Genomic DNA, 24062 nt, shown 5'->3' on the forward strand with positions numbered 1-24062 from the left:
GATATTTTCCATGGGTCCTGTGACATGAACAAGGTTGCTCTTGGGAGGCAATTGTTCATGGGGCTCTTGAGTTTCTTTTGTCCTTTGTCTCCGACCCAGTAGTCCTCCATCTTCTGCCAGCATTTATGAAATTGTGGCAGGGTGCCTTGTTATTCAGAAGCACAGTAAAATCTCAGACACCTCTCTGTTCCTCATGGTTGAAGGCAATGATTTCAAATTAGTTTTGGAAAGGCTGAGGCAAAAAAAAAAAAAAAAAAAAAAAAAAAAAAAAAAAAAAAGATTACAAAAAGATAAAAGGAAAGGAAAGCAGATTTTTTCCCCCTCTTCCAGATCCTTTAATAAACTAAAGAGCATTATGAATTGCTCCTGGATGTGGGGGCAGAATGGAGTCTGCTAAATTTCAAGAATTATTTACATAGGAAAACTCCCTTCCCCCTTCCCCCTATGGAATGTTTATTAACATTTCAAAGAACCATAAGAACAATGGAATACAACTACTAGGCAACCATTTGGGAAGCCCCAGTAAAATGTAGTAAAAAAAAGGATGGAAATACAGTTCAAGGGGGTAGTTTTCACATCCCTAAAGGTGCTTTCGCAGGGTTGCCCAAAACAAGACAGCTAATGGAATTTTGCCCAAGGGTCAGATTTTAGAGTCTGAAAGGGGGCTTCGAGACAATGCTAACTTCTATGTTTCACCCAGGTATCACTGAGACACAGCAGAAGGAAAGTACTTAGGGCCACCCAATTTATTGGTGACAAGTGATGAGAATCAAAACTAAGTGTTCTGAGTCACCCTTTTTTGTGTTCCTCACACAATCTTTGTTCTCATATTGTCCTACTGTTTCATTTACTTGTAAATCAGCCTTAAGGTCTCTGAAGGCAAATACCACTTTGTTCCATTTAAAACCTCCTACTAAGATGTACTGGCAACCTGTTGAACATCTACCATATTCACTATCAGCATCCAGTGCTGCCCACCACAACGTTCTGCTTTGATGGAGATGCTCCACATTCGCACTGATACCCGATATCACCTGAGCCACGTGTGACTATGGAGCACTTGCTGCGGAGCTATTGGGACTGAGGAAGTGACTTCTTAATTCTATTTAATTTTAATTCATGAAAAGTTACACTTATATAGCCACATTTGGCCAGCAGCTACTGCGGCCAGCTGCAGTGACTAACTATGGTGACCACGGGGGCGACAACGGTGTCAGAGGACTGAATTTGAGGAGGAATTTGCAGCCAGGGCTGGAGTGTGAATTCCAGCGAGGCCCTTTTGTCAGTGGGTGACAGCAGTCCCGCTACTGGAGCAGGGCCTCAGGGCCCCATTCATTCATTCATTCAACATGATCTGCCCGGTCCTGCAAGGGCCAGGCCCTGAGCAGGGGCGCGGGGACCCAAGTCTCCCAGCAGGCCTCGGGAAAGGGGCGGGGCCTGGCCACGAGGGCCGCACGTGCTGCGGGGTGGGGTCACGTAAGCGTCCCCGCCCGAGAGGCTTCTGGGTTCTAGGCGACCGTTGGTGAGGGAGCCTCTCAGTGTGGCCGGAACCTTGAGCTATGCCTTCGGAGGGGCGATTGATGCGGGGGAGGATCCGCTCAAAGACCCGGGGGCTGCGGGGGCCGCGCTCCAGGGTGTTCCACTGTGAGCCGGGATGCAATGCGGCTGTGGGGTCGCACCCCGGGGGCAGCGGCACGGGGCGCCAGGCCGTCATGGCGGCGGCGACGCCTCAGCCCAGCTGGCAGGCGTCTCTGCGCGGCCTGCAGGCCGAGACGCGCCACTCTCTGCTGAGGATGTGGGCTTACAAGCGCTTCGGGCTGCTCCTGCTGGGCCTCTGGGGCCTGCTGCTGCTGTACTACTACCTGAGTCCCGGTGAGCGCCCGCTTTGGGGACCCTGGGCCAGGGCCCCTCAGGGGGAGCGGAGGGGAGGGGAGGGCGCCGAATTGAGGGGTGGGGGGCTTTGCGGGTGGTGCGAAGGCCCACGATCGCTCCCTCCGCCTCTGCCCTCAGGTCCGACAGCAAACTGCTGCCTCCTCATCTCCTTTCGGAAGCACCCACTCCTCAGAAAGCCGTTCCCCCCTCACTTTCCCTAACAAAACCCTACCCGCCTCACCTCCTGGCTTTAAAAAAAAAAAAAAAATGGAGGCGACATTCTCAAAACCGAAAATTAACTCTTGTTGTGAACAATTCAGTGGCATTTAGTATGTTTAAACGTTGAGCAGCCACCACCTCTCTCTAGTTCCAAAGTATGTTCGTCACCTCCATTTCAAACCCACCTCACGAATGCGATTACTCATTTCCCTGCCCCTGCCCGCACCCCCCCCCCCCGCTGCTTCCGTCTCTATGGCCTGTTCCTATAAAGGGGAACAAATATTATTTGTCCTTTGTGTCTGGCTTATTTTACTTGGCATAATGGTTTCAGGATGTGGGCATGTTGTAGCCTATGTATCGGTAGTTCATTCCTTTTTATGGCCAAATACTATTCCGTGGTGTGAATAAGCTGCATTGTGTTTAGCCATTTATCGATCGATGGGCATTTGGTTTATTACCACTTGTTGGCTATTATGAGTAATACGGCTCTGAATATGCATGTATATGTTTTTGAGTATATTTTCTGTTCTCTTGGGTGTGTACCTGGGAGTGGAATTGCTGGGTCGTATGGGAATTCTGAACTGTTTGAGGAAGTCCCAAACTTTTCCAAAGTGGCTGAGCCATTTTATATACCCACTGATAATGTGTGAGGGTCCCCATTGTTTGTTATCACCCTTCTCTTTTTGCTTATCACCATCCTAGTGCATATGAAGTGGTATCTTATTGTGGTTTTCATTATTATTTCCGTAATGACTAATGATGTTGTTGAGCATCTTTTCATGAGCCTTTGGATATTTGTGCGTCTTCTTTGCAAAAACGGCTATTTTTTTGGCCATTTTAAACTGGATTGTTTGTGGTTTTGTTATCGAGTTGTAAGCGTTCATATATTTTGGATATGTGATTTGTAAATATGTTCTCTCATTCTATAGGTTTTCTTTTTACTTTCTTAAAAATGTCTTTTCTCTTCTCTCCTCCCTTTCTCCTCCTCCCCTCCCCTTCTCCTCCTCCCCACTCTTCCCTTCTCCTCCCCCCTTCTTCCCTTCTCCCTTCTCCTCCTCCCCACTCTTCCCTTCTCCTCCCCCTCCTTCCCTTCTCCCTTCTCCTCCTCCCCTCCTCCTCCCCCTCCCTGCCTCCTCCTCCCTTCCTCCCCTTCCCGTCCCTCCCGTCCCCTCCCTAACCGTCCCTCCTCCTCTCTCTCTTCCCCCTTCTCCTCTTCCCTTCTCTTCCTTCCCTCCCCTCTCCCCACTCGTCCCTCCTCCTCTCTCTCTCCTCCCTGTCCCTTCCTCCCCCCCTCCCCTTCCCATCCCTCCCCCTCCCCTCCCCACTTCTCCCTCCTCTCGCTCCTTCCCTTCCTTCCCTTCTTTCATGGTTGCCTTCCCTGCAGCCTCTACCCTCACAAATGACTTCCCTCCTTCATCTCTTCCCTGAAATGCCACCTTCCCTCAAGTCCTCTCACAAAGTAGGAACTTCCCTCTCCTTAGGAAAATCCCTCCTCCTTTCTCAAAGAACTTTCCTCCTTTGCTTACACTCACTTCCCTTTGTCACCTCACTTCACAAATCCACTTCCTCTCTTACTCTCACAAATACCTTCCCTTTCTTCATCATCACTCCTAGAATGTTCTTAACCTTAGCTCAAGGTCCTTTCATTCCTCACCTCCCCACAGTGTCTTTCCTTTGCTCATCTTACAGGCCTTCTCGACTCTCACTCAAAAGCTTTTCTTCTTTATTTGACAGAGCGCTTTAATCCTCTCACTCATGGTCTTCACCCCTCACCTCCCTTTTATAATGCTTATATTCTCTTCCCTTATACTGTCCTCGCTCTAACCTAACCTACCTTCGCAAAGGCCTTCCCTTCCTCAAAATCCTTCTCTTACCTCTCTTTCTTTCTTTCTTTTTTCTTTTCTTTTCTTCTTTTTTTTTTTTTTTGGCCTGCCCCCAGCATGTGGAGTTCCCAGGCCAGGCCAGGGATCAGATCCAAGCCGCAACCTCAACTAAGCCCTGCAAGTGCGGCAATGCTGGATCCTTAACGCACTGTGCCGGGGATCCAACAGGCGTCCTGGCACTCCCAAGATGCTGCGGGTCTCCTTGTGCCACAGTGGGAGCTCCCCCTTACATTCTTATTTACTCTCTTCAAGGTCTTTGATCACCTCCCTGTCAGATGCTGTTTCAGCCCTCCAAACCCCTCCCCTTCTCCCCATTCACAGATTTTTTCTTCCCTCACCACTCAAAGGTGTGCTCTTCCTCCTCAAAAGTTTTCTTTTCCTCCTTCTGCTCAATGGTCTTTCCCCAAGTCTTTCCCACCTCCTCCTTCAAATCTTTCTTGCACCCCACTCAAATACTTTTCCTTTCCAGCCACAGCCCTCTCTGCTTAGCTTCAAGATAGCCTTCCCACAGGGGCCTTCTCTACCTTACCTCCCCTGGCCTGCCCTCCCTCCCAAGCCCCTCACAGTGGTTTTCTGTCTCCTCACCTGCATAAAGCCTTAGCTTTCCCATAGTATTCCTCTCTCCCTCCCTCGCGCTTCAGCTTCAAGCCTCCAAACCTTCCACTATCCCCACTTCTAATCTCAATGACTTCTCTCTCCCTGCCTTCCCTAGAAGCCTTCTGTCCCCTCAACCGAAGTCCTTCCACAGTCAAAGAAGGAGACAAAAATTGGGCAAAGGCAAGGTATTACAAGTAAAAGGAACAGAGACCACCGTATACTGTCAGAACTGCTTGGGGTTGAAATTCAGTGTTCAATAAAGTATAGGTTATACATTTTCTTATCAACGGTTTAAATAAGTTTAAATATGATTCATGCCCTTTGAAAAGTATTTTAAAATACTTTTAAAATGATCATTTACATATCATAGTACTTGAGATTATTCATATTTATTTTTCCTACTATTAATCTAAAATATAAAGTATTTCTGGATTACTTTTACTGTATTTGTAAACATTAGTTACATGTACAACAGAGAACCTTACAAACAGAGCTTTTTCATTCTCTGAAAAAAAAATCTAAAAAACAAAACTATAGATTGCACATTATATTTTCTTAGTCCATGGGTTCATTTCCTATTTTGAGTAGAGCTCTTAGAAAAAGAGAATAATGTCATTCAGTATGACTTCTTTATTTCCACAAGGACTTTTCCTAACATAGGTTCAACAGGTTTTCTTCTAAAATAATCCATGATTCGTTCTTTATGTTGTGAGATTTTCCAGATTCCCGGAAGGTAATATGTGACTGGATGGATTAAATGTCATTTTGCATTTAAAATGATTTAACTTAATTAACTTAATTAATTTAACTAAATTTATTGTGTTATGGGTTCAGTTGTGTCCCCCCACAACAAAAAATGCTGGACTTTTACCAACCCCCCCATCTCAGAATGTGACCTTATTTGGAGATAAGGTCTTTATAGAGTTAATCAGGTTAAAGTGAGGTGGGCGCTAATCTAGTATGAATGGTGTCTTTATATAATGGGGAAATTTGGACACAGAGATAGATATTCATAGTGGAAAGACTGTTTGAGTAGACACAGGGAAAAGAGAGCCATGTACAAGCCAAGGAGAGAGGCTTTCCTCACAGTTCTCTGAAGGGGCCAATCCTGTTGTCATCTTGATTTTGGACTTCTAGCCTTCAGAACTATTGAGACAATAAATTTCTGTTGTTTTAAGCCACCCTGTTTATAGTGCTTTCTTACAATGACCCTAGAAAACTCATACACACTGAGGGGTAAAATAATTTGGCTGTGATCCTGTAATATTATGATGAAAACAGGGCATATGGTCTGGGAGCTAAAATTTCCCTTCTTCTAGACAGACCCTTCTGCGTTCTCTGATATTTAATGCCACCAAGGAGAGTTGAGGTTGGGAGATCTGAAGTAACTCTGAGATAGCCCCACGTTGTATTGTCATTTGGACCTTGCTTTTCAGGTTATTTTTATGCATAAGGCATAAAAACTAGTGGCATGCAGGATGAAGAGACTAGTAGATTGAGACTGGGAATTTGATCCCACCTCCTCCACCAATTCTTTACCACCTATTGTGTCAGTCTTTATGGAACATCCTTTTTGGGGAGATTAAAAAGAGAGAGAAATAAAGATTGACTAATAGGTAATATTTTCAGAATGTTTTAGCTCCATTGGAAAGAAACACATGGCTGGTTTCTATATTATTATATTACAATACCTCAATTGTCTGTTATTCTTGGGATGTGAATGAGGCAGTGCACCTAGGTAGAAGGTCTGATTGACTGCCTTGTACCGCATTAAGCACCAAGTTTGGTCTTGCTTTAACCATTTGTGTATGTGGTGTACTTGGAGGATCCCTGAATTAGGAGTTAGAAGAACTGAGTTGTTATGATTCTGCCATTGACTTGCTGTGTGGCCTTTGATGAGTCATTTTCCCTCCTTAGGCTTCAGTTATCATGTTTAAAAATCGAGGCGATTTCACTAGACAGGTGTTTCTCCTGCCTCAGTCATTTGAATAACACCTTCACAACTCTTGGTTATCTTAATTCTACCAATTATTCATATTTTTATTTAAATTTCCTCACTTCTTAATATAAATATATTTTCAAAGGAAACTGAAGCATGGTTATAAATGGAAAACTGGTCATATTTGCTATTAAGAGAATTGTTTATAAAAATAAATATCCTGAAAACAAAGTAATATTATTAAATTTAAAATTATAAAACAGTAAGAAGAAACAGCGAAAAGGAGTTCTTTTGTGGTTCAGCAGGTTAAGGGTCCAGAGTTGTAACTCCAGTAGCTTGGGTTGCTGCTGTGGAGCAGGTTCTGTCCCTGGCCCAGGAACTCCTGCATGCAGCAAGGTGCAGCCAGAAAAGAAAAAAAAAAAGAAAAAGAAACTGTGAAAGACATATGATAAAATATTTACTCATTTTACATTGTACTAAGCGTTTCATGTATGACTTCACTTAATACTTAAAATTTTTCAAAATAAATATTATCCTCATATTGTAGATGAATAAACTGAGGCGAAGAGAAGTTTACTGATACTGCCCAAGTTCACCAGCTAGTATATGGCAGAGTCTGGATGCAAATTCAGGTCTATTTGAGGTCAGGGCCCAGAAGAGACTGCAGCATAGGTAGACCCTCAACTTACTAAAGTCTTAGCAGAATCCTCTTCAGGCTGATACTGTTAGCTACTATTCGAATTCTGTTTCTTCACTATTTAATCTAGTTCCTTATCTGAAAGACCTCACTGCAGAGCAGAGCTGACAGCCATTATTTGCAGAAAGAAAATGTGGGGGTCCCTTGTTTAAAATTTGTTGTTTAGGATAATAGTAGAATAGTGAACCAAAGTGTGAGACCTTTCTAAGAGCCATGTTCTGTAGATTGCACAGGTCACATGCCCAGAAGGCTGTGGCTTTGAGTCTCTTTTTTCTTTGAAATGTAGTTAGATTTTCAGTCTTTTTTTTTTTTTTTGTAACAGGGAAATTAAAAAATAAAAATTCTTTGTGACAGGGAAACCTAATTGGTTCTTTACTATTTCTTGCTGCCATTTAGGGATGTTGGATCCTAATCTTTTATTTGCTGAGCTTGTTAACGAGTGTACAGATGCAAATGAAAAGCAGAGAGGATGGAATTATTCTGCATATGAAAAACAGTGGGGAAGGGGAAAGGGCTAGAGCCTAGTAGAATGAGAAGATGATCAGAAAAGATCTGGGCACTAGCTGATGGGAGATTTTGGAGAGAGGAAAAGGACAGTTGCTTCCAGGAATGAAAGAACAGGGATGTCAAAGGGGATTTTATAAAGGTTTCCATATTGTGAGTGATGTCAGCCTTGTTTGGTGTCATGGTAGTTTTGATATACTAGTCATATATATTTTTTCCACTTTTATAATAAATACATAAGTAGCAAATACTAAATACATCCATAAATATTCAACTGTGTTCCGCCTAGAATCAACTCATGTAATACTGATGGTACTCATACCACATTCTGGGAATAGTGCTCAAGTTAATTTATAAATAATTTCCTTTCAAGATAGGGAAGAAACCAGTGGTAGAAAGCAAGTTAAATATACTGGAGGCTTTTGGTACAGGCTGCCACTGATGACACTTATCTGAGTAAAGGTTTAATTACCTCCTCCTTTCCTAGTGCCCATTGAAATGCCCAAAAGATCTGTAATGTTTGAAAACCCAGAGAACCAAAAAGGGTGCTATCTTTATTGATATGCCAGACATTTGGAGGATTTCTGAAAGATGGATGGCCATGCCAGACACTCCTAAGAGAAGTTATAGCAACGTGTGTTTCACCTCTGCTAAAGCTAACCCAGTTTGTCAGGGTCTGGAAGGTAGTATACTCTGAGTTAGATAACAGTCTCCATCCTGGAGGGACTCCAGAGAGCATACCCTCTATGGAAGATAACCTAGTATGGGGACTCAGACCACAGTGTGCTACTGCTAGCCAATAATTCCTTCAGATGGTGTGTTGATAAGGACAGTCAGTTGTGGAAGGGAAGCACTGAGTGAGCAAATGGCAGTACAGAACACAGGTCCTGTCAGGGCTGCTTGCAACTGCAGCTCCTTTCCTATATGATGTGGGGCAATGAGTCCTCTAATTTAGCAAAGCATGGCTGATAATATTAATATCATTCCTTGTTCCCTGTTCTGGAAGCACTCTTCCAAGCCCTTTGTGTGGCCGGTTTCTTCTAATTTTTTTCTAAGCTGAAATATTAACTCAGAGAGGCCCCTATTTAAAGTAGGTCCCCTGATCCAGCGTTACTGTGAGCTGTGGTGTAGGTTGCAGACTTGGCTTGGATCCTCTGTTGCTGTGGCTGGCAGCCGTAGCTCTGATTAAATCCCTAGCCTGGGAACCTCCATATGCCACGAGTGCAGCCCTAAAAAGCAAAAATAAATAAATAAATAAATAAATAAATAAAGTAGGTCCCCTACCTTATACTATATTGGTTTCCACTTTCTTCATAGCACTCATTAAAACTTGTAATTTTTTTTTTTTTTGTCTTTTTGCCATTTCTTGGTCCGCTCCCGTGGCATATGGAGGTTCCCAGGCTAGGGGTCTAATCGGAGCTGTAGCTGCTGGCCTGCACCAGAGCCACAGCAACGCAGGATCCGAGCCGCGTCTGTGACCTACACCACAGCTCACAGCAACACCGGATCGTTAACCCACTGAGCAAGGGCAGGGATTGAACCCGCAACCGCATGGTTCTTAGTCGGATTCGTTAACCATTGCGCCATGACGGGAACTCCTAAAATTTGTAATTATTTATTAGTTTAATCCTTTGTCATCTTTTTCTCCACTATCTTGTAAGCTCCATGAGGGCAGGGATCTTATCTAATCCATTCACTGATATATCCCCCAAACCTAGAATATAGTAGGCGGTAAATACTTATTTATTGATGAGTTGGAGTTAGGAAAAAACAAACTGGACAGAATGGGTTATTTCAAGTGAATATTCTTATGATTCCATCCTGATAATTATTTTATAAGAAAATGATTTCCTAGGAAAATGATAATGAAAATTGATTCTTGAGCATGAGAAAATAAAAAGTCGTAAAGGAACTATCTCCCTCTACAACATGCAGACTCAGACTATTTATGGATGTGTTTTTCCAAACCTTTAATGGATCAAATATTTCCTATGCTGTTTAAACTTTTTTTGGTACAGAAAAAAAGATGAGACATTTTCCAGATTATTTTATGAAGCAGATATGACCTTTATGCCAAAACCTGCAGAGATAGAAAACAAAACTGCAGACACCCTTGACATAGGAATGTTGAACCACAAATCCTATGCAAAGCATTAGCAATTGTGGGCTTTATTTCAGGAGTTCAAGAATCTCTTAATATTGAAACATATATTAATACTCAACAATTAATAGGCAGAGGAAAATATGATCATGACAGTAAATATTAAAAGTATTTGATAAAAAAACCCCACTTCCATTCTTGCTTAAAAATAAAATAACAACAGAACATTTGTAGTAAACTAAGACTAGAGGAATACATCCTTAATTTAAAAAAAATATTTTAAGCCAACAGCCAAAGTTACATTTAAGTATGAAACACTAGTGCATTCCCATTAAAGTCATGTCAGCTTAAAAAAAATATACGATGTGGAGTTCCCTTTGTGGCTCAGTGGTTAACGAATCCGACTAGGAACCATGAGGTTACGGGTTCGATCCCTGCCCTTGCTCAGTGGGTTAATGATCCGGTGTTTCCATGAGCTGTGGTGTAGGTTGCAGACGCAGCTCGGATCCTGCGTTGCTGTGGCTGTGGCGTAGGCCAGCGGCTGCAGCTCCGATTCAACCCCTAGCCTGGAAACCTCCATATGCCGTGGGAGTGGCCCAAGAAATGGCAAAAAGACAAAAAAAAAAAATGTACAATGTAGGAGTTGTGAGTTGTTTTATTTGGGGCAAAATGAGAACTATAGTTCCAGAAGCAGCAGTTCAGATAGCTCTGAAAAACCATTTCGAAGAGATGGGGGGAGTATCAGTATATTTGTGATTTTGGTGAAGCGGGGAGGTACATGCAACCAAGCACACATTTTGCAGAAGGTTGCTGCTAGTCTTGTGAAGGTTATTGCTAGTCATAAGGAGTGAATGTCACCATGAAGGATTTTAGTGCTTTTCTAGATAGGAGGAGATGCAAGAATTGGGCTTATAAAATCTCCTGAAAATATCTGTCTGAGACCTGTTCTGCCAGTTTTCCCAGAGCACAGAGTGTCTCACTCCTGATCTCCACCCTTAACTCTTTCAGTGGGTGTTGAGGGTCAGCAGCTGTAGTGGCTCATGATTCAATCATTGTAGAGGCAGATAGCAAGTGCCAGTCTCCAATTCATAGCCTCCCCCCACATGATCATAAATGCAGCCATAATTTTGGGAGACATTTCATGACCCTTTTGTCCCATGGTGCTTGGAATGCTTATTCCAAGGTTTGGAAAGGATTTTTCTGATGGGCCACTTAATGTACTGTTACTAGACTAGGCCTTATTAACAGTAGCCCAAAGTCTCTGGACTACCTGTCTTACTAGGCTGTTATGATCCAGGAAAATATTCCCTTTTGTTGCATCTTCCCATATCTAGAATTACATTATTATAACCATTGATCTGGTAAAGAACCGTGTATCTGTTCAACTGCTTCAGGTTGCTCAGTCATCATTATTTTTGTTGGAGGCTCAGTCACACATTTGGTAATACAAGAAATAATAATCTTTTACAACAGGCAAATACCAATAACATAGATAATAACATTAATAGAGTTACGAGTAAATATTTATGCCAAGAACTTCCTATGCCAAACCAGTTTTTGTAGATGTCATCAAGACTAGGAAGTGGGTCACTTAAGGCAGAAATCTGATTTTTCATGTGGTTCATTAGATGTGTTATATATGGGGATTCATTGGGTGTGAAAAGACAGTGTTCAGTTTGAATTATGGCACAGGTGCCTCCTTGAGATGCTGTAAGGCCATGCGGTTTTGTAGCACTGCTTTCCTCATTATGGAGAGCTCAGAATTCAGTGGGATAATAACTTGGTTACTATCACTTGAAGTCTATTTATGTTTAGCATCTCAATAGATGGAGAAAAAGCATTTGACAAAGTCCAACATCCATTCATGATCAAAACTCTTACCAAAGTGGGTATAGAGGGAACATACCTTAACATAATAAAAACCATTTATGACAAACCCACAGCAAATATAATACTCAATGGAGAAAAGCTGAAAGCCTTCCCACTAAAATCTGGAACAAGACAAGGATGCCCACTCATACCACTGTTACTCAACATAGTATTTGAAGTCCTAGCCACAGCAATCAGACAAACAAAAGAAATAAAGGCTATCCAAATTGGAAGAGAAGAGGTAAAATTGTCATTGTATGCAGATGACATGATATTATTTTTAGAAAACCCTAAGGACTCAACCCAAAAACTACTTGAACTGATCAACAAATTCAGCAAAGTGCAGGATATAAGATTAACATTCAGAAATCAGTCACATTTCTTGTGCTAAGAATGAAATATAGGAAAAGGAATACAAAAATACAGTATCTTTTAAAATTGCACCGCAAAAAATCAAATACCTGGGAATAAACCTGACCAAGGTGGTGAAAGACTTATATGCTGAGAACTATAAAACATTAATCAAGGAAATTAAAGAAGATGTAAAGAAATGGAAAGATAGTCCATGCTCCTGGGTTGGAAAAATTAATATTGTAAAAATGGCCATACTACCCAAAGCAAACTACAGAGTCAATGCAATCCCTATCAAATTACCCATGACATTTTTCACAGAACTAGAACAAACAATCCAGAAATTTATATGGAACCACAAAAGACCCAAAATTGCCAAAGCAATTCTGAGGAACAGAAACCAAGCAGGAGGCATAACTCTCCCAGGCTGCAGGCAATATTACAAAGCCACAGTCATCAAGACAATGGGCAAAAAGACCTGAATAGACATTTCTCCAAAAAAGATATACAGATGGCCAACAAGCACATGAAAAAATGCTCAACATCCCTGATTATTAGAGAAATGCAAATCAAAACTGCCACAAGATACCACCTCACACCAGTCAGAATGGCCATCATTCATAAGTCCACAAATAACAAATGCTGGAGGGGGTGTGGAGAAAAGGGAACCCTCCTGCACTGTTGGTGGGAATGTATTTATTTATTTATTTATTTATTTTGTCTTTTTGCTATTTCTTGGGCCGCTCCTGCGGCATATGGAGGTTCCCAGGCTAGGGGTCCAATCGGAGCTGTAGCCACCGGCCTACGCCAGAGCCACAGCAACGCAGGATCTGAGCCGCGTCTGCAACCTACACCACAGCTCACGGCAACGCCGGATCCTTAACCCACTGAGCAAGGGCAGGGACTGAACCCGCAACCTCATGGTTCCTAGTCGGATTCGTTAACCACTGCGCCATGACGGGAACTCCTGTTGGTGGGAATGTAAACTGGTACAGCCACACTATAGAGAACAGTTTGGAGGTACCTTAGAAAACTATACATAGAACTACCATGTGATCCAGCAATCCCACTCTTGGGCATATATCCAGACAAAACTGTCCTTGAAAAAGACACATGCACCCGCATGTTCACTGCAGCACTATTCACAATAGCCAAGACATGGAAACAACCTAAATGCCCATCGACAGATGAATGGGTTAGGAAGATGTGGTATATATGCACAATGGAATACTACTCAGCCATAAAAAAGAACGAAATAATGTCATTTGCAGCAACATGGATGGAACCAGAGACTCTCATCCTGAGTGAAGTAAGTCAGAAAGAGAAAGACAAAAACCATATGATATCACTTATATCTGGTATCTAATATATGGCACAAATGAACCTTTCCACAGAAAAGAAACTCATGGACTTGGAGAATAGACTTGTGGTTGCCCAGGGGGAGGGGAGGGAGTGGGATGGACGGGGAGTCTGAGGTTCATAGATGCAAACTATTGCCTTTGGAATGGATTAGCAATGAGATCCTGCTGTATAGCACTGGGAACTATATCTAGTCACTTATGATGGAGCATGATAATGTGAGAAAAAAGAATGTATATATGTATGTGTGACTGGGTCACCTCGCTGTATAGTAGAAAATTGACAGAATACTGTAAACCAGCTATAATGGAAAAAAATAAAAATCATTAAAAAAAGACAAAAAATAAAATCTATTTACATTTAGAATGTGTAAGTAATGAGGTCCTATTGTATAGCATGGGGAAATATATATATCCAGTCTCTTGTGATAGACCATGATGGAAGATGGTACGAGAAAAAGAATGTATATATATGTATGACTGGGGAACTAGGGTCCCACCTAGTAATATCAATAGTAACCTAAACAGGACTGAATTTTTTTCTTCTAAAATAAATTTCCTAAGGGCTAGCTAATCAGAGCCTTCCTTGGAAGGGAGAAATCCACCAAGGTAACTTAGAAGCACTAGTCACAGGTAATTGGCCATAAGCCCAACAACTGGATTGATTTTCAAAATTAGCACAGGATAGTACCCATGGTAAAAATACATTTGATTCATATTCAAAAGTCAAGAAAGCACTGTAAATCATCATATGAGTCAGGCCCAGCATCTTTGGGCCAGCTCTCTACTCTGATGTCTTCTTCCTGGTGTGAGTGCAGTTTCTCTTCCATTTGAGCATTGTTTTAAGGTGAGTTTGAGATCAGCAGCCCTCTCTATAGACCCATCTGGTGCAGGGCTCCCTTTTAAGTGGGAAATATGAATTCAAGAGTCAGACTCAAGAATGCCTGTTATCATGGTGTATGATCCTTTTAATATGTATAATATAATACAGTTGGATTTGGTTTGCTAATATTTTGTTGAGGATTTTTATTTTTGCATCTATGTTCATCAGTGATCATGGCTTATAATTTTTTTTTGTGATATCCTTGTCTGGTTTTTGAATGAGAGTGATTGCGGCCTCATAGAATGAACTTGGGAGTGTTTCTTCCTCTGCAGTTTTTTGGAAGAGTTTCAGAAGAATAGGTGTTAATTCTTCTCTGAATGTTTGATGGTATGAGGAAAAGAATGTACATATAAATATACATGTGTATATATATATATATATATATATGACTGGGTCACTATGCTGTATATAAAAGAATGTGTATATGTATATATGTGTGTGTATATATATATGACTGGGTCACTACGCTGTACAGCAGAAATTGACACAACACAGTACATCACCTATACTCTAATAAAAAAAGTCTGTAAAAGTTTTTTAAAAAAGAATGCCCGTTACCATAGCTATTGTTCAACATAGTTTTGGAAGTTCTAGGTAATGCAGTGAGAAAAGAAAGAGAAACAAGCTATTAATATTAGAGAGAAAGGAGACAAAACCATCTGTATTTAGTGATATTGTGGCTATATAGATCTGGAATGAAACTGAACAATGAGAGCTAATGAGAGTCAAAGAAATGATTTAGAAAATACCTGAACCGAAATCAATAGCTTTCTTACAAACTAGCAGTAATCAGCTAGAAAATGTAGTAAAATAGACCATATTCAAATAACAACAAAAATATGTGTAATATATGGGAATAAGTATAATAAGAAAGGTTATAGGACCTGTATGAATGCAACTAGAAACCTTACTCGGGGAGATAAAAAGAGACTTGAATGAGTGAGAGTCTTGGGAGAGATAATTTTGTACCACTATCAGTTGTTTCCAAATGAGTCTACATTTACGTGAATTCAGTCTAGACAGGAGGCACACAGTAAATGTTTTTTGAATGAATGTTGAATAAGTGAACACAATTACTATACAAATATTAGGATTTTTCAATTTGACAAAATAGTCTAAATTTCATCTAAAAAAATTCTTCAGGTTTGAAAATAAAATAAATTTTTTTCCCCTTTACTTCTTTGGCTGCACCCATGGCATGTGAAAGTTGGGCCAGGGATCAAACCCACACCTCAGCGGCAGCCCAAGCCACTGCAGTGACAATGCCAGATCCCTAACCTGCAGCACCAGAAGAGAATTCTTAGAATTTTGATAATGAGAACTAATGAAGGGATTGCCAGATCAGTTATGAAAACATATAACAATACAAGATAAATTATAACAGTGATATTGATGCATGAGCAGGTAGATTAGTGGAACAGAATGAAAGTCAAGAAACAAATTGATCACTAAGGACTTAGTATGTGATGGTGATGTCATAAATAGGAAAGGATGGATTTAATAAATGGTGTTAGGAAAACTGGAAAAATACATCCATATTTTATAAAATAGTCCAAAATATTTTCAAGATGGTTTAAAGATTTAAATTTAAAAAGTGGAACTATTTAAGTGATAGGCAGAAATATTAGAGTGTAGAATGCTTTTGATTGAAAAAACACACAACCTAAAATTTGAGAATTATGTTCTTTTCAGCAGGTTTACTGAGGACTTAAGCCCAGTATACTATCTAACCTGGCTCCTCCCTTACCTCTTTGGAATAGTCTCTCAGATACCTCTTAGTATCCTGGAGCAGGAGAAACCAGGATGTATAGGAGTTTGGGCAAAAAAAAAAAAAACAACAAAAACTCAGGTAGTCGAACATCAAAAGATAATTTTAAAAAGCTAATCAAAGAAGAATCAGGGAGTTCCCATCATGGCTCAGCAGAAACAAATCTGACTAGGATCCATGAAGTCGTAGGTTTGATCCCTGGCCACGCTTGGTGAGTTAAGGATCTGGCATTGCTGTGAGCTGTGGTGGGGGTTGCAGACGCGGCTTGGATCTGGCGTTGCTGTGGCTGTGGTGGAGCCAGAGGCTATAGCTCTGATTTGACCCCTAGCCTGGGAACTACCATATGCCACGGGTGCAGCCCTAAGAAGCAAAAAGTGAAAAAAAAAAAAGGAAAAATCAGACATCTCAAGTTAATGAATTTAGTGCTTTTCTGTGTATGGGAAGAATCAAGGGTTGGATTAATTGAAATTATTCCTTTGATACACATCTTAACTATCTAGGGCCAGTATCCTGTGTTGTTTCTCTATCCTGAATCCCCTCAAGGTGCACCGTATCTGGTGGCTGCAGTGGCTAATGGCTTGGCGGCCTCAACATCCTTTGTTAACTGAAATGACAGGCACATTCTTTGTCCAAGGTGCTTTTTAAAACATGACCTGAAAGGCAGAAATAGTAAAGGAAGAGATTGATACGTTTGATTACATGAAACATTTTAAACTTTTGAACTTCCCAAAACATCATAAAAAATATAAATGTAGCTGACTACCTTGAAAAATATTTGCAACATATGTGGCAGATTAAGGGTTAAGTTCTCTACTACACAATATATGAAACAGATAAACTCACTGATGACTAAAAGTGCAAATTAAGGAGTTCCGTTGTGGCTCAGTGGTTAACAAATCTGACTAGCATCCATGAAGATGCAGGTGGGTTAAGGATCCAGCGTTGCTGTGAACTGTGGTGTAGGTCACAGATGCGGCTTCAATCCTGCGTTGCTTTGGCTGTGGTTTAGACCGGCAGCTGCAGGTCCAGTTCGACCCCTAGCCTGGGAACCTTCATATCCCGCAGGCGTGGTCCTAAAAAAGCCAAAAAAAAAAAAAGTGCAAATTAAAACAAAAGAGAGACCATTATTTTGGCTATCAAACCGACAAACAACAGTGAAAAGGTGAGGGTCCATGAATATTGCCCTTGCCGGCACTGCTGGTAGACGTATACCTTGGGGCAGCCATACTGGAGGGGAATGTGGCCAAGGTCAAGGGCCATTCCTTAAGAATTTATCCTGGGAGTTCCCATTGTGGTGCAGTGGAAACGAATCTGACTAGGAACCATGACGTCAGTTGAGGGTTTGATCCCTGGCCTCGCTCAGTGGGTTAAGGATTTGGTGTTGCCATGAGCTGTGGTGGAGGTTGCAGATGTGACTTGGATCTGGTGTTACTGTGCCTGTGGTGTAGGCCAGCAGCTGTAGCTCCAATTTGACCCCTAGCCTGGGAACCTCCGTATGCCGTGGGTGCGGCCCTAACAAGCAGAAAAAAAAATAAATTTATTCTAAGGAATTTTCATGAATATCTGCAGAAATATAGCTCCAATGATAATTATTTCAGAGTTTCTTTTTTTTTTGGGTGGGGCGGAGTTGTGCCTATGGCATGTGGAAATACCAGGGCCAGGGATCAAACCAGTGCCATAGCAGTAACCCAGGCCTCAGCAATGACAGTGCTGGATCTTAACCACTAGGCCACCAGGGAACTCTCAAGAGTTCTTTCTTTCTTTATTTTTTTTAAATTGAGGTATAATTGACATCTAACATTATATTAGTTTCAGGTGTACAACATAATGGTTTGATACCTGTATAGAAATCATCACAGTAAGTCTAGTTAACTAAGTGTATCACCATACACAATTTAGAATTTTTTCTTATGGGAACCTTTAAAGATTTATTCTCTTAGAGACTTTCAGATATGTAGTACATTATCCCAGGACTTTTTTATTTGATAACTGGAAGTTTGTACCTTTTGCCTATTTCACCCATTTCTCCCACCTACCACCCCACTCCGTGCCTCTGGTAACCATCAATTTATTCTCTGTAACTGTGATTTCTAGGCAGTGTTCTTCATAATATCAATAAATTGTAAACAACATAAATATCTTTCTGTGGGAGGATTGTTAACTCATTTATAATAGAGCTGTATAATGGAATACTGTGAAGTTATTAAAGATCATGTTGGCAAATATTTAATGATATGGGCAAAGCCATGTTATGAGAATGAAGATGGATATTCTCTCTCCTTATATAAGATGAATCATGCAGATAAAACTAAAATGTTTTGAAGTAGTGAAGAAGGATAAGGAAGGTTTATGGTGTCTCTGGCTTTAATTTTTATTAGTAGATAAAGAAATCAATATATTTACCAAGAGTTTCTCTGATGGGGTCTGATTTAGTTGGAATGCATAACTGATTCCAAGTTGTTAATTGATAAGGCCTCTGAGTGCCAAGACTGTCAAAAGCAAGTTCACTATTGTAAATCAGTTTATTTTATTTATTTATTTTTTTTATTTTCCCACTGTACAGCAAGGGGGTCAGGTTATCCTTACATGTATACATTGCAATTACAGTTTTTCCCCCACTCTTTCTTCTGTTGCAACATGAGTATCTAGACATAGTTCTCAATGCTATTCAGCAGGATCTCCTTGTAAATCTATTCTAAGTTGTGTCTGATAAGCCCAAGCTCCCGATCCCTCCCACTCCCTCCCCCTCCCATCAGGCAACCACAAGTCTCTTCTCCAAGTCCATGATTTTCTTTTCTGAGGAGATGTTCATTTGTGCTGGATATTAGATTCCAGTTATAAGTGATGTGTAAATCAGTTTATAGTGCAACAATGAAATATGTCAGCCTATAGCTTAAGCATTTTACACTTTATTTTTAAATTAATTTTTAAACTTAATACTCAGTTTTTCAGTTTAATGGCAGAAACATGTTCTGATTATTAATTGTACTTAAGCTGTTACGAATTTTAGGTACAATGTCTGTTAGCTCTTAGACTTTCAATATTTATTTATTTTTATTTTTTATTTTTTGTCTTTTTGCCATTTCTTGGGCTGCTCCCGCGGCATATGGGAGTTCCCAGGCTAGGGGTCCAATCGGAGCTATAGCCACCAGCCTATACCAGAGCCACAGCAACGTGGCATCTGAGCCGCGTCTGCAACCTACACCTCAGCTCATGGCAACGCTGGATCCTTAACCCACTGAGCAAGGCCAGGGATCAAACCTGCAACCTCATGGTTCCTAGTTGGATTCGTTAACCACTGAGACATGACGAACTCCTAGACTTTCAATATTTAATTTAAGCAAAGGGAATTACTTTTAAAGGATTATAGAAAGTGATAAATGCTTTATATGTTGGGATTAATAATTTCACTTTTCTTAAGGGTTTGTGAATTCTGCGTCTCCAAGTGAGAATACTCTGTGGACCAATGAAAATGCTAATGGACAATCTCTGGAAAAAAATTCAGCCTCAAGAGCTCTCTTAAGTTTTTTCTTTCCAACAAGTAAGTTCCTGTTTGATTTTATTTCTCCCAATGTCCTTGTTTTGAAAACAGTAGTTAAATGTTTAGGAGGCAGTGTGGTCTATTGGCATCGGGATGAGACAAACCTGAGTTTTAGTGCTGACTCTTCCCTTTGCCCCAGGCAAGATAACCTCTTAACTTCAATGTTTTTCCTCATCTTTAAAAGGAAAATATTTACCAGAGAGAATTGTGAGGTTGAACCGAGATAGTATTTTAAGGCATTCCGTAAATGTCTGTTACTCTTTGTAGAATACTTTTCCTTCATAAATCTCTAAACCAGAGTTCCCATCGTGGTGCAGCAGAAACAAATCCGACTAGGAACCATGAGGTTGTGGGTTTGATCCTTGGCCTCGCTCAGTGGGTTAAAGATCTGGCATTGCTGTGAGCTGTGGTGTAGGTCGAAGACAAAAAAAGACAAAAAAAAAAAATCTCTAAACCTTTCAAAATTTACCTTAATAGCATTGCTTGAAATTTAGTCAGTGATTGTGAAATCAATGTCTTCTGTGGCATTAATCAGGGTACTGTGTAGCTCTAACGTTATGGGGTATACCAGCTGTTTTCCCATCTGTTTTAATGATAAAAAGTTCAGGTTTCAAGTCACATCATCTTTGTCTTTTTGTGATTCTGTATATAATGTGTTTATCAAGCACATGATGGCCCGTGAGATTATTAACCACAAATAAACATACTTCATTTTGTACAGCATGCAGTGCCCTTTCAAGAAGGTTCAAATAAATTGACATACGTGAATTACAAAGATGAAGCTTTCATTAAAAATCAATGTGGAATTTATTCTAACAAAATTTGATATATATACACAAAATTATGGCCACCGTTTAATTTCAGACTCTACCACTGAATTCTTATGTGACCTTGCATAAAGCTATTCATGTTTCTCTCTAGCGGTTTCATCATGTACAAAGCAAGCATTATAACACCTACTGCCAATGAGAATAGCAAAATAAGCAAACTCCTTAAGTAATTTATCTAAAAATACTTCCATGGTCAAATTGAATGGAGAAAGAGAAACCTGATAAGGTGGTATGTTGTGAAGCTAGAATAATGGTTTAGTGAGTGCTGGGGTTGGTCGTAAACAGCAAATGATGATTTACGCTTTAGAGCTTAAGAAGATAGCAGATGTAAACTTCCTGTAGTTACCTGTAATAACTACATTATACAAACACTGAGGCCACCTTTAAAATAGTTTAGATATCTGCATTTCTGAAATACTCCTACAACCTGGTGCAGTAAGTTGAGTCAAAATCAACTTATGAGATAACGTTTTCCCTCAACAAAATCATACTATTCCATTTTAAGAGACATCTCACCTAGGTTAATTCAAATCTTTCAAAACAGTGATTACATATTTAAAACATATATATCACATTCTTTGAGAATAACTACAAGTTCATAAAATATGAAGTACTTTTAACCAATTTATTTCCTCCCCTGTATAATTGAAAATGAATACTCTTTCTACTTAAGCACTAACAAAAGTAACTGTCATCTTGTTATTAGGCTGCTGTTAGAAATAGATTCATCTCTTACAGATTAAAATGATAACCAAGAGACAGACTGGCAGAGAAGCTTGAGAGGTCAAACCATCCTTCTCCCTTGGGACAAAATTATATATCATTTATATATGCTTTAGCTTGATAAAAATAATTGTTCTACCTTTTTTATTCTTCAAAATTACAAGTGTCTCTTGGTAATTTGAGTCTGAAAGTTAATTTTAGTATCTGGTATAGAGTCTATCAGATGGCAATTTAAGTAAGATAACAGAAGCCCAGCATTAGAAGGGACTTTAGAGATCATCTAGTCCAGTCTTTTCTATGATTTAAAATCTTTTCTTGTATGAATTTCATCCCCGGAAAGTGGTCTTTGAACAGTACCAACAGGGAAGAACTCAGGACATAGGAAGTCCTTCCAGTCTCTGACCAAGCCCTGACAGTTGTCACCTTTTTCTGAGTGTGTGATATCCAAGGCTGAACATGGTATTCCAAATGTAGTCCATCCTGGGGAGGAGAGTCACTCTGGGCCTGGCAGAATCTTAGAACAGATTGTTTAGAGTATAACAACAAAGTAGGCTAAGCTCTCACGTGTCTAAAATATTTGGGAAATGAATATCCAGGCCAACTGGTAATGCATTAAATTTGTGACCTTGTTCAAGTTACTTTGATCCTTTAGTTCTTCATTTTAAAAATGGAGGTTGAAATAAAAAGTAAAAATGGAAGTTGTAGAACTAATTTTGAGAGTTTGCTGTGAAGATTAAAAATAATATGTCTAAAGCAGGGTACCTGGCTCAAATAGGTGACTAATGAATGGTAGCTATTATTATTTTCACCTGGGCTTCAGGAATTACTAGTTTTTAAAGAAGAAGAATATAACAAAATATACCAAGAGGTAAAAATATGCTAAATAGCCATTACATTGTTCTTTGCTGATTTTGAAGTGCTTTGGAGTGGTTAGAGTGATCATAAAACATCATTTATTACTTTCCTAAGTCTGAGGTTGTTGATGGTATTGGAGATTGAACTGAATCTATACTGGCCTTAAAGCCATACTATAGAGATTTTCTTTTTGAATAAAATACTGATACCTACTTTTTTAGTTGTCAATTGTTTCTCATATAGATCAGCTATTTGAGCTTGTGAATCTTACAGATTCAGATATATATGAATTTATTGAAGTTGTATGAATCTTGGTATTTGTACTATAAATCATTGCCTATTCAAAAATTATAGATTCATAACTTAAGGCCAGAAGAAAGACTCTCAAAACACATTGCAGTGGCAATATGATGTGTTTACAGAAAGTAGGTCAGTACCAGTAGTATCACTTACCTTATTTCCTAGCAGTAAACTGTTCAAATTTTGCTTGCATTCATTCTTATTGACGTAATTTATCTGTAACTTAGTAAAACTGAGTGAGAGGATGTCTGTGGTATTATTTTAGCAAGGTGTTAGTTTTAAGGACATTTGACCTGTTCTTGTTATTTAGCCCCTTCTGTGTGACATTTGCATCACTATTGCTCAGCTTTTGTTTATAGTCACTTTGAAACTACCTTACCAATGATCTGTTAACACTTTTTATTTTCTGCAGTTCATCTAGAATTGAAAACATGATGTTAGATAACTTCGTGGTAATTTTTAGTTTAACTCATTTTTTTCAGCATTCAGTACTATTTGTATAAATCATTCAATCTTGAAATGTACCAGCTTAAGTGTTTTTCTTTTCCTTTTGTATTGCAGGTATTATTTAATTAGGGAATGTGCTTATTAACCATGCCAAATTCTCTTTCTTGCATTTTTTTCACCTAAAAGCATGCATTCTGAAGGAGAATCAGGTGGTGAAGCCTTGCAATCCACTGCAAGATTTTAACAAGACTGAGTGTTTGAGAAACAAGTGCTGTTATTCATCACTCAAGACCAGCAACTTCAACTGTTTTGTCCCACTGAAAGATAGTAAGCTCATCCTCTTACATTTATTATATTCTTATTTTTTAAAAATTGAATAAACAGCCTCAGTTTAAATTTGGATCTCTCAGGTCCAAACACTTAATTAAAGGAGGCTCCTAGCCCTAGAGAAATACCATCTGTAGGAAGTCCTGAAGTGGTCAGGCTTCTCTGTTCATGAGCCTTTTCTGCTTAGCACTTAGATGGGATTATGGCAGTTTGAAATTAGTTTCATCTTTTCTTTTGCTTTAGTCACTATCTTGTCACATAGGCTCCAAGCTTTATGAGATGTAACCCTCAATGCCTGGGAGTAGATAGCAATCAGTCATGCCTTAGCTTACTTTTCTCTTTCCACCTTCTCTTCCTGAGTAGAAATCTCGTTTATCTTTTTTCAGCATCTCAGTATGTAACAGTATACTTGAATGTTTCTTGTTAAAGTCTGTTTATTAGTTTCTCTCTTTATTCTTTTGTTTTTGAATTAGGTTCTTCTCTTAAGATTTTTTTTCTTTACAGTGTTTTGAGCACTAGACCATCTGTTTTTGCTCCTTCATTTGGATAGTGGGGACATATTCCCAGTTGGTTCCTTGATGGACGTATATGATATGATTAAACACTAACAAATGCTACAAAAGGATGCATGCAAAACAGTGTCTTAGGTTAATATCATCCCTATTAAATTTACAGCTCTTTGTTGAACATCTAGTATTAATAATGGAAACTGAAACCTGGCCATGAATATAGTATTACAATTTGAACACTGTCACATGGTGTTTATAATTCATTCATTAGTTTAGTCTTTATATTATGTGTGAAGAGACATTTGGTTCTTGTAGAGGGAGAAATTGAGCCATGACTTACAATTCCCCAATCATATTAGAATGCATTTATGAATGAATATAAGAATAAAATATACTTATTCATATGCAAATTCTTGATTTCTCATTTAACATAATGTTTTATAATTTGGAAGTAAACATTTAAGAGGCCATTCCTTTATCAAGCTAACT

General features: G+C 39.6%; 1 protein-coding gene across 3 annotated transcripts in view; it reads left to right on the forward strand.

Annotated features, from left to right (window-relative positions):
* The window catches only part of FMR1NB (FMR1 neighbor), a 37601-nt gene continuing 15008 nt past the window's right edge, over window positions 1470–24062 (forward strand). Inside the window, exons 1-3 of one of the 3 annotated variants that reach the window (XM_021080273.1) lie at window positions 1470–1872; window positions 19463–19582; window positions 22924–23064. In XM_021080273.1, coding sequence (XP_020935932.1) covers window positions 1560–1872; window positions 19463–19582; window positions 22924–23064 — 574 coding nt within the window. In that variant the 5' untranslated portion in view covers window positions 1470–1559. The remainder of the gene's footprint in view (window positions 1873–19462; window positions 19583–22923; window positions 23065–24062) is intronic. The other 2 variants (XM_021080274.1, XM_021080272.1) reach the window with 2 other exon arrangements.

The sequence above is a fragment of the Sus scrofa genome, chromosome X (assembly GCF_000003025.6).
Source record: "Sus scrofa isolate TJ Tabasco breed Duroc chromosome X, Sscrofa11.1, whole genome shotgun sequence".
Classification (NCBI taxonomy): Eukaryota; Metazoa; Chordata; class Mammalia; order Artiodactyla; family Suidae; genus Sus; species Sus scrofa.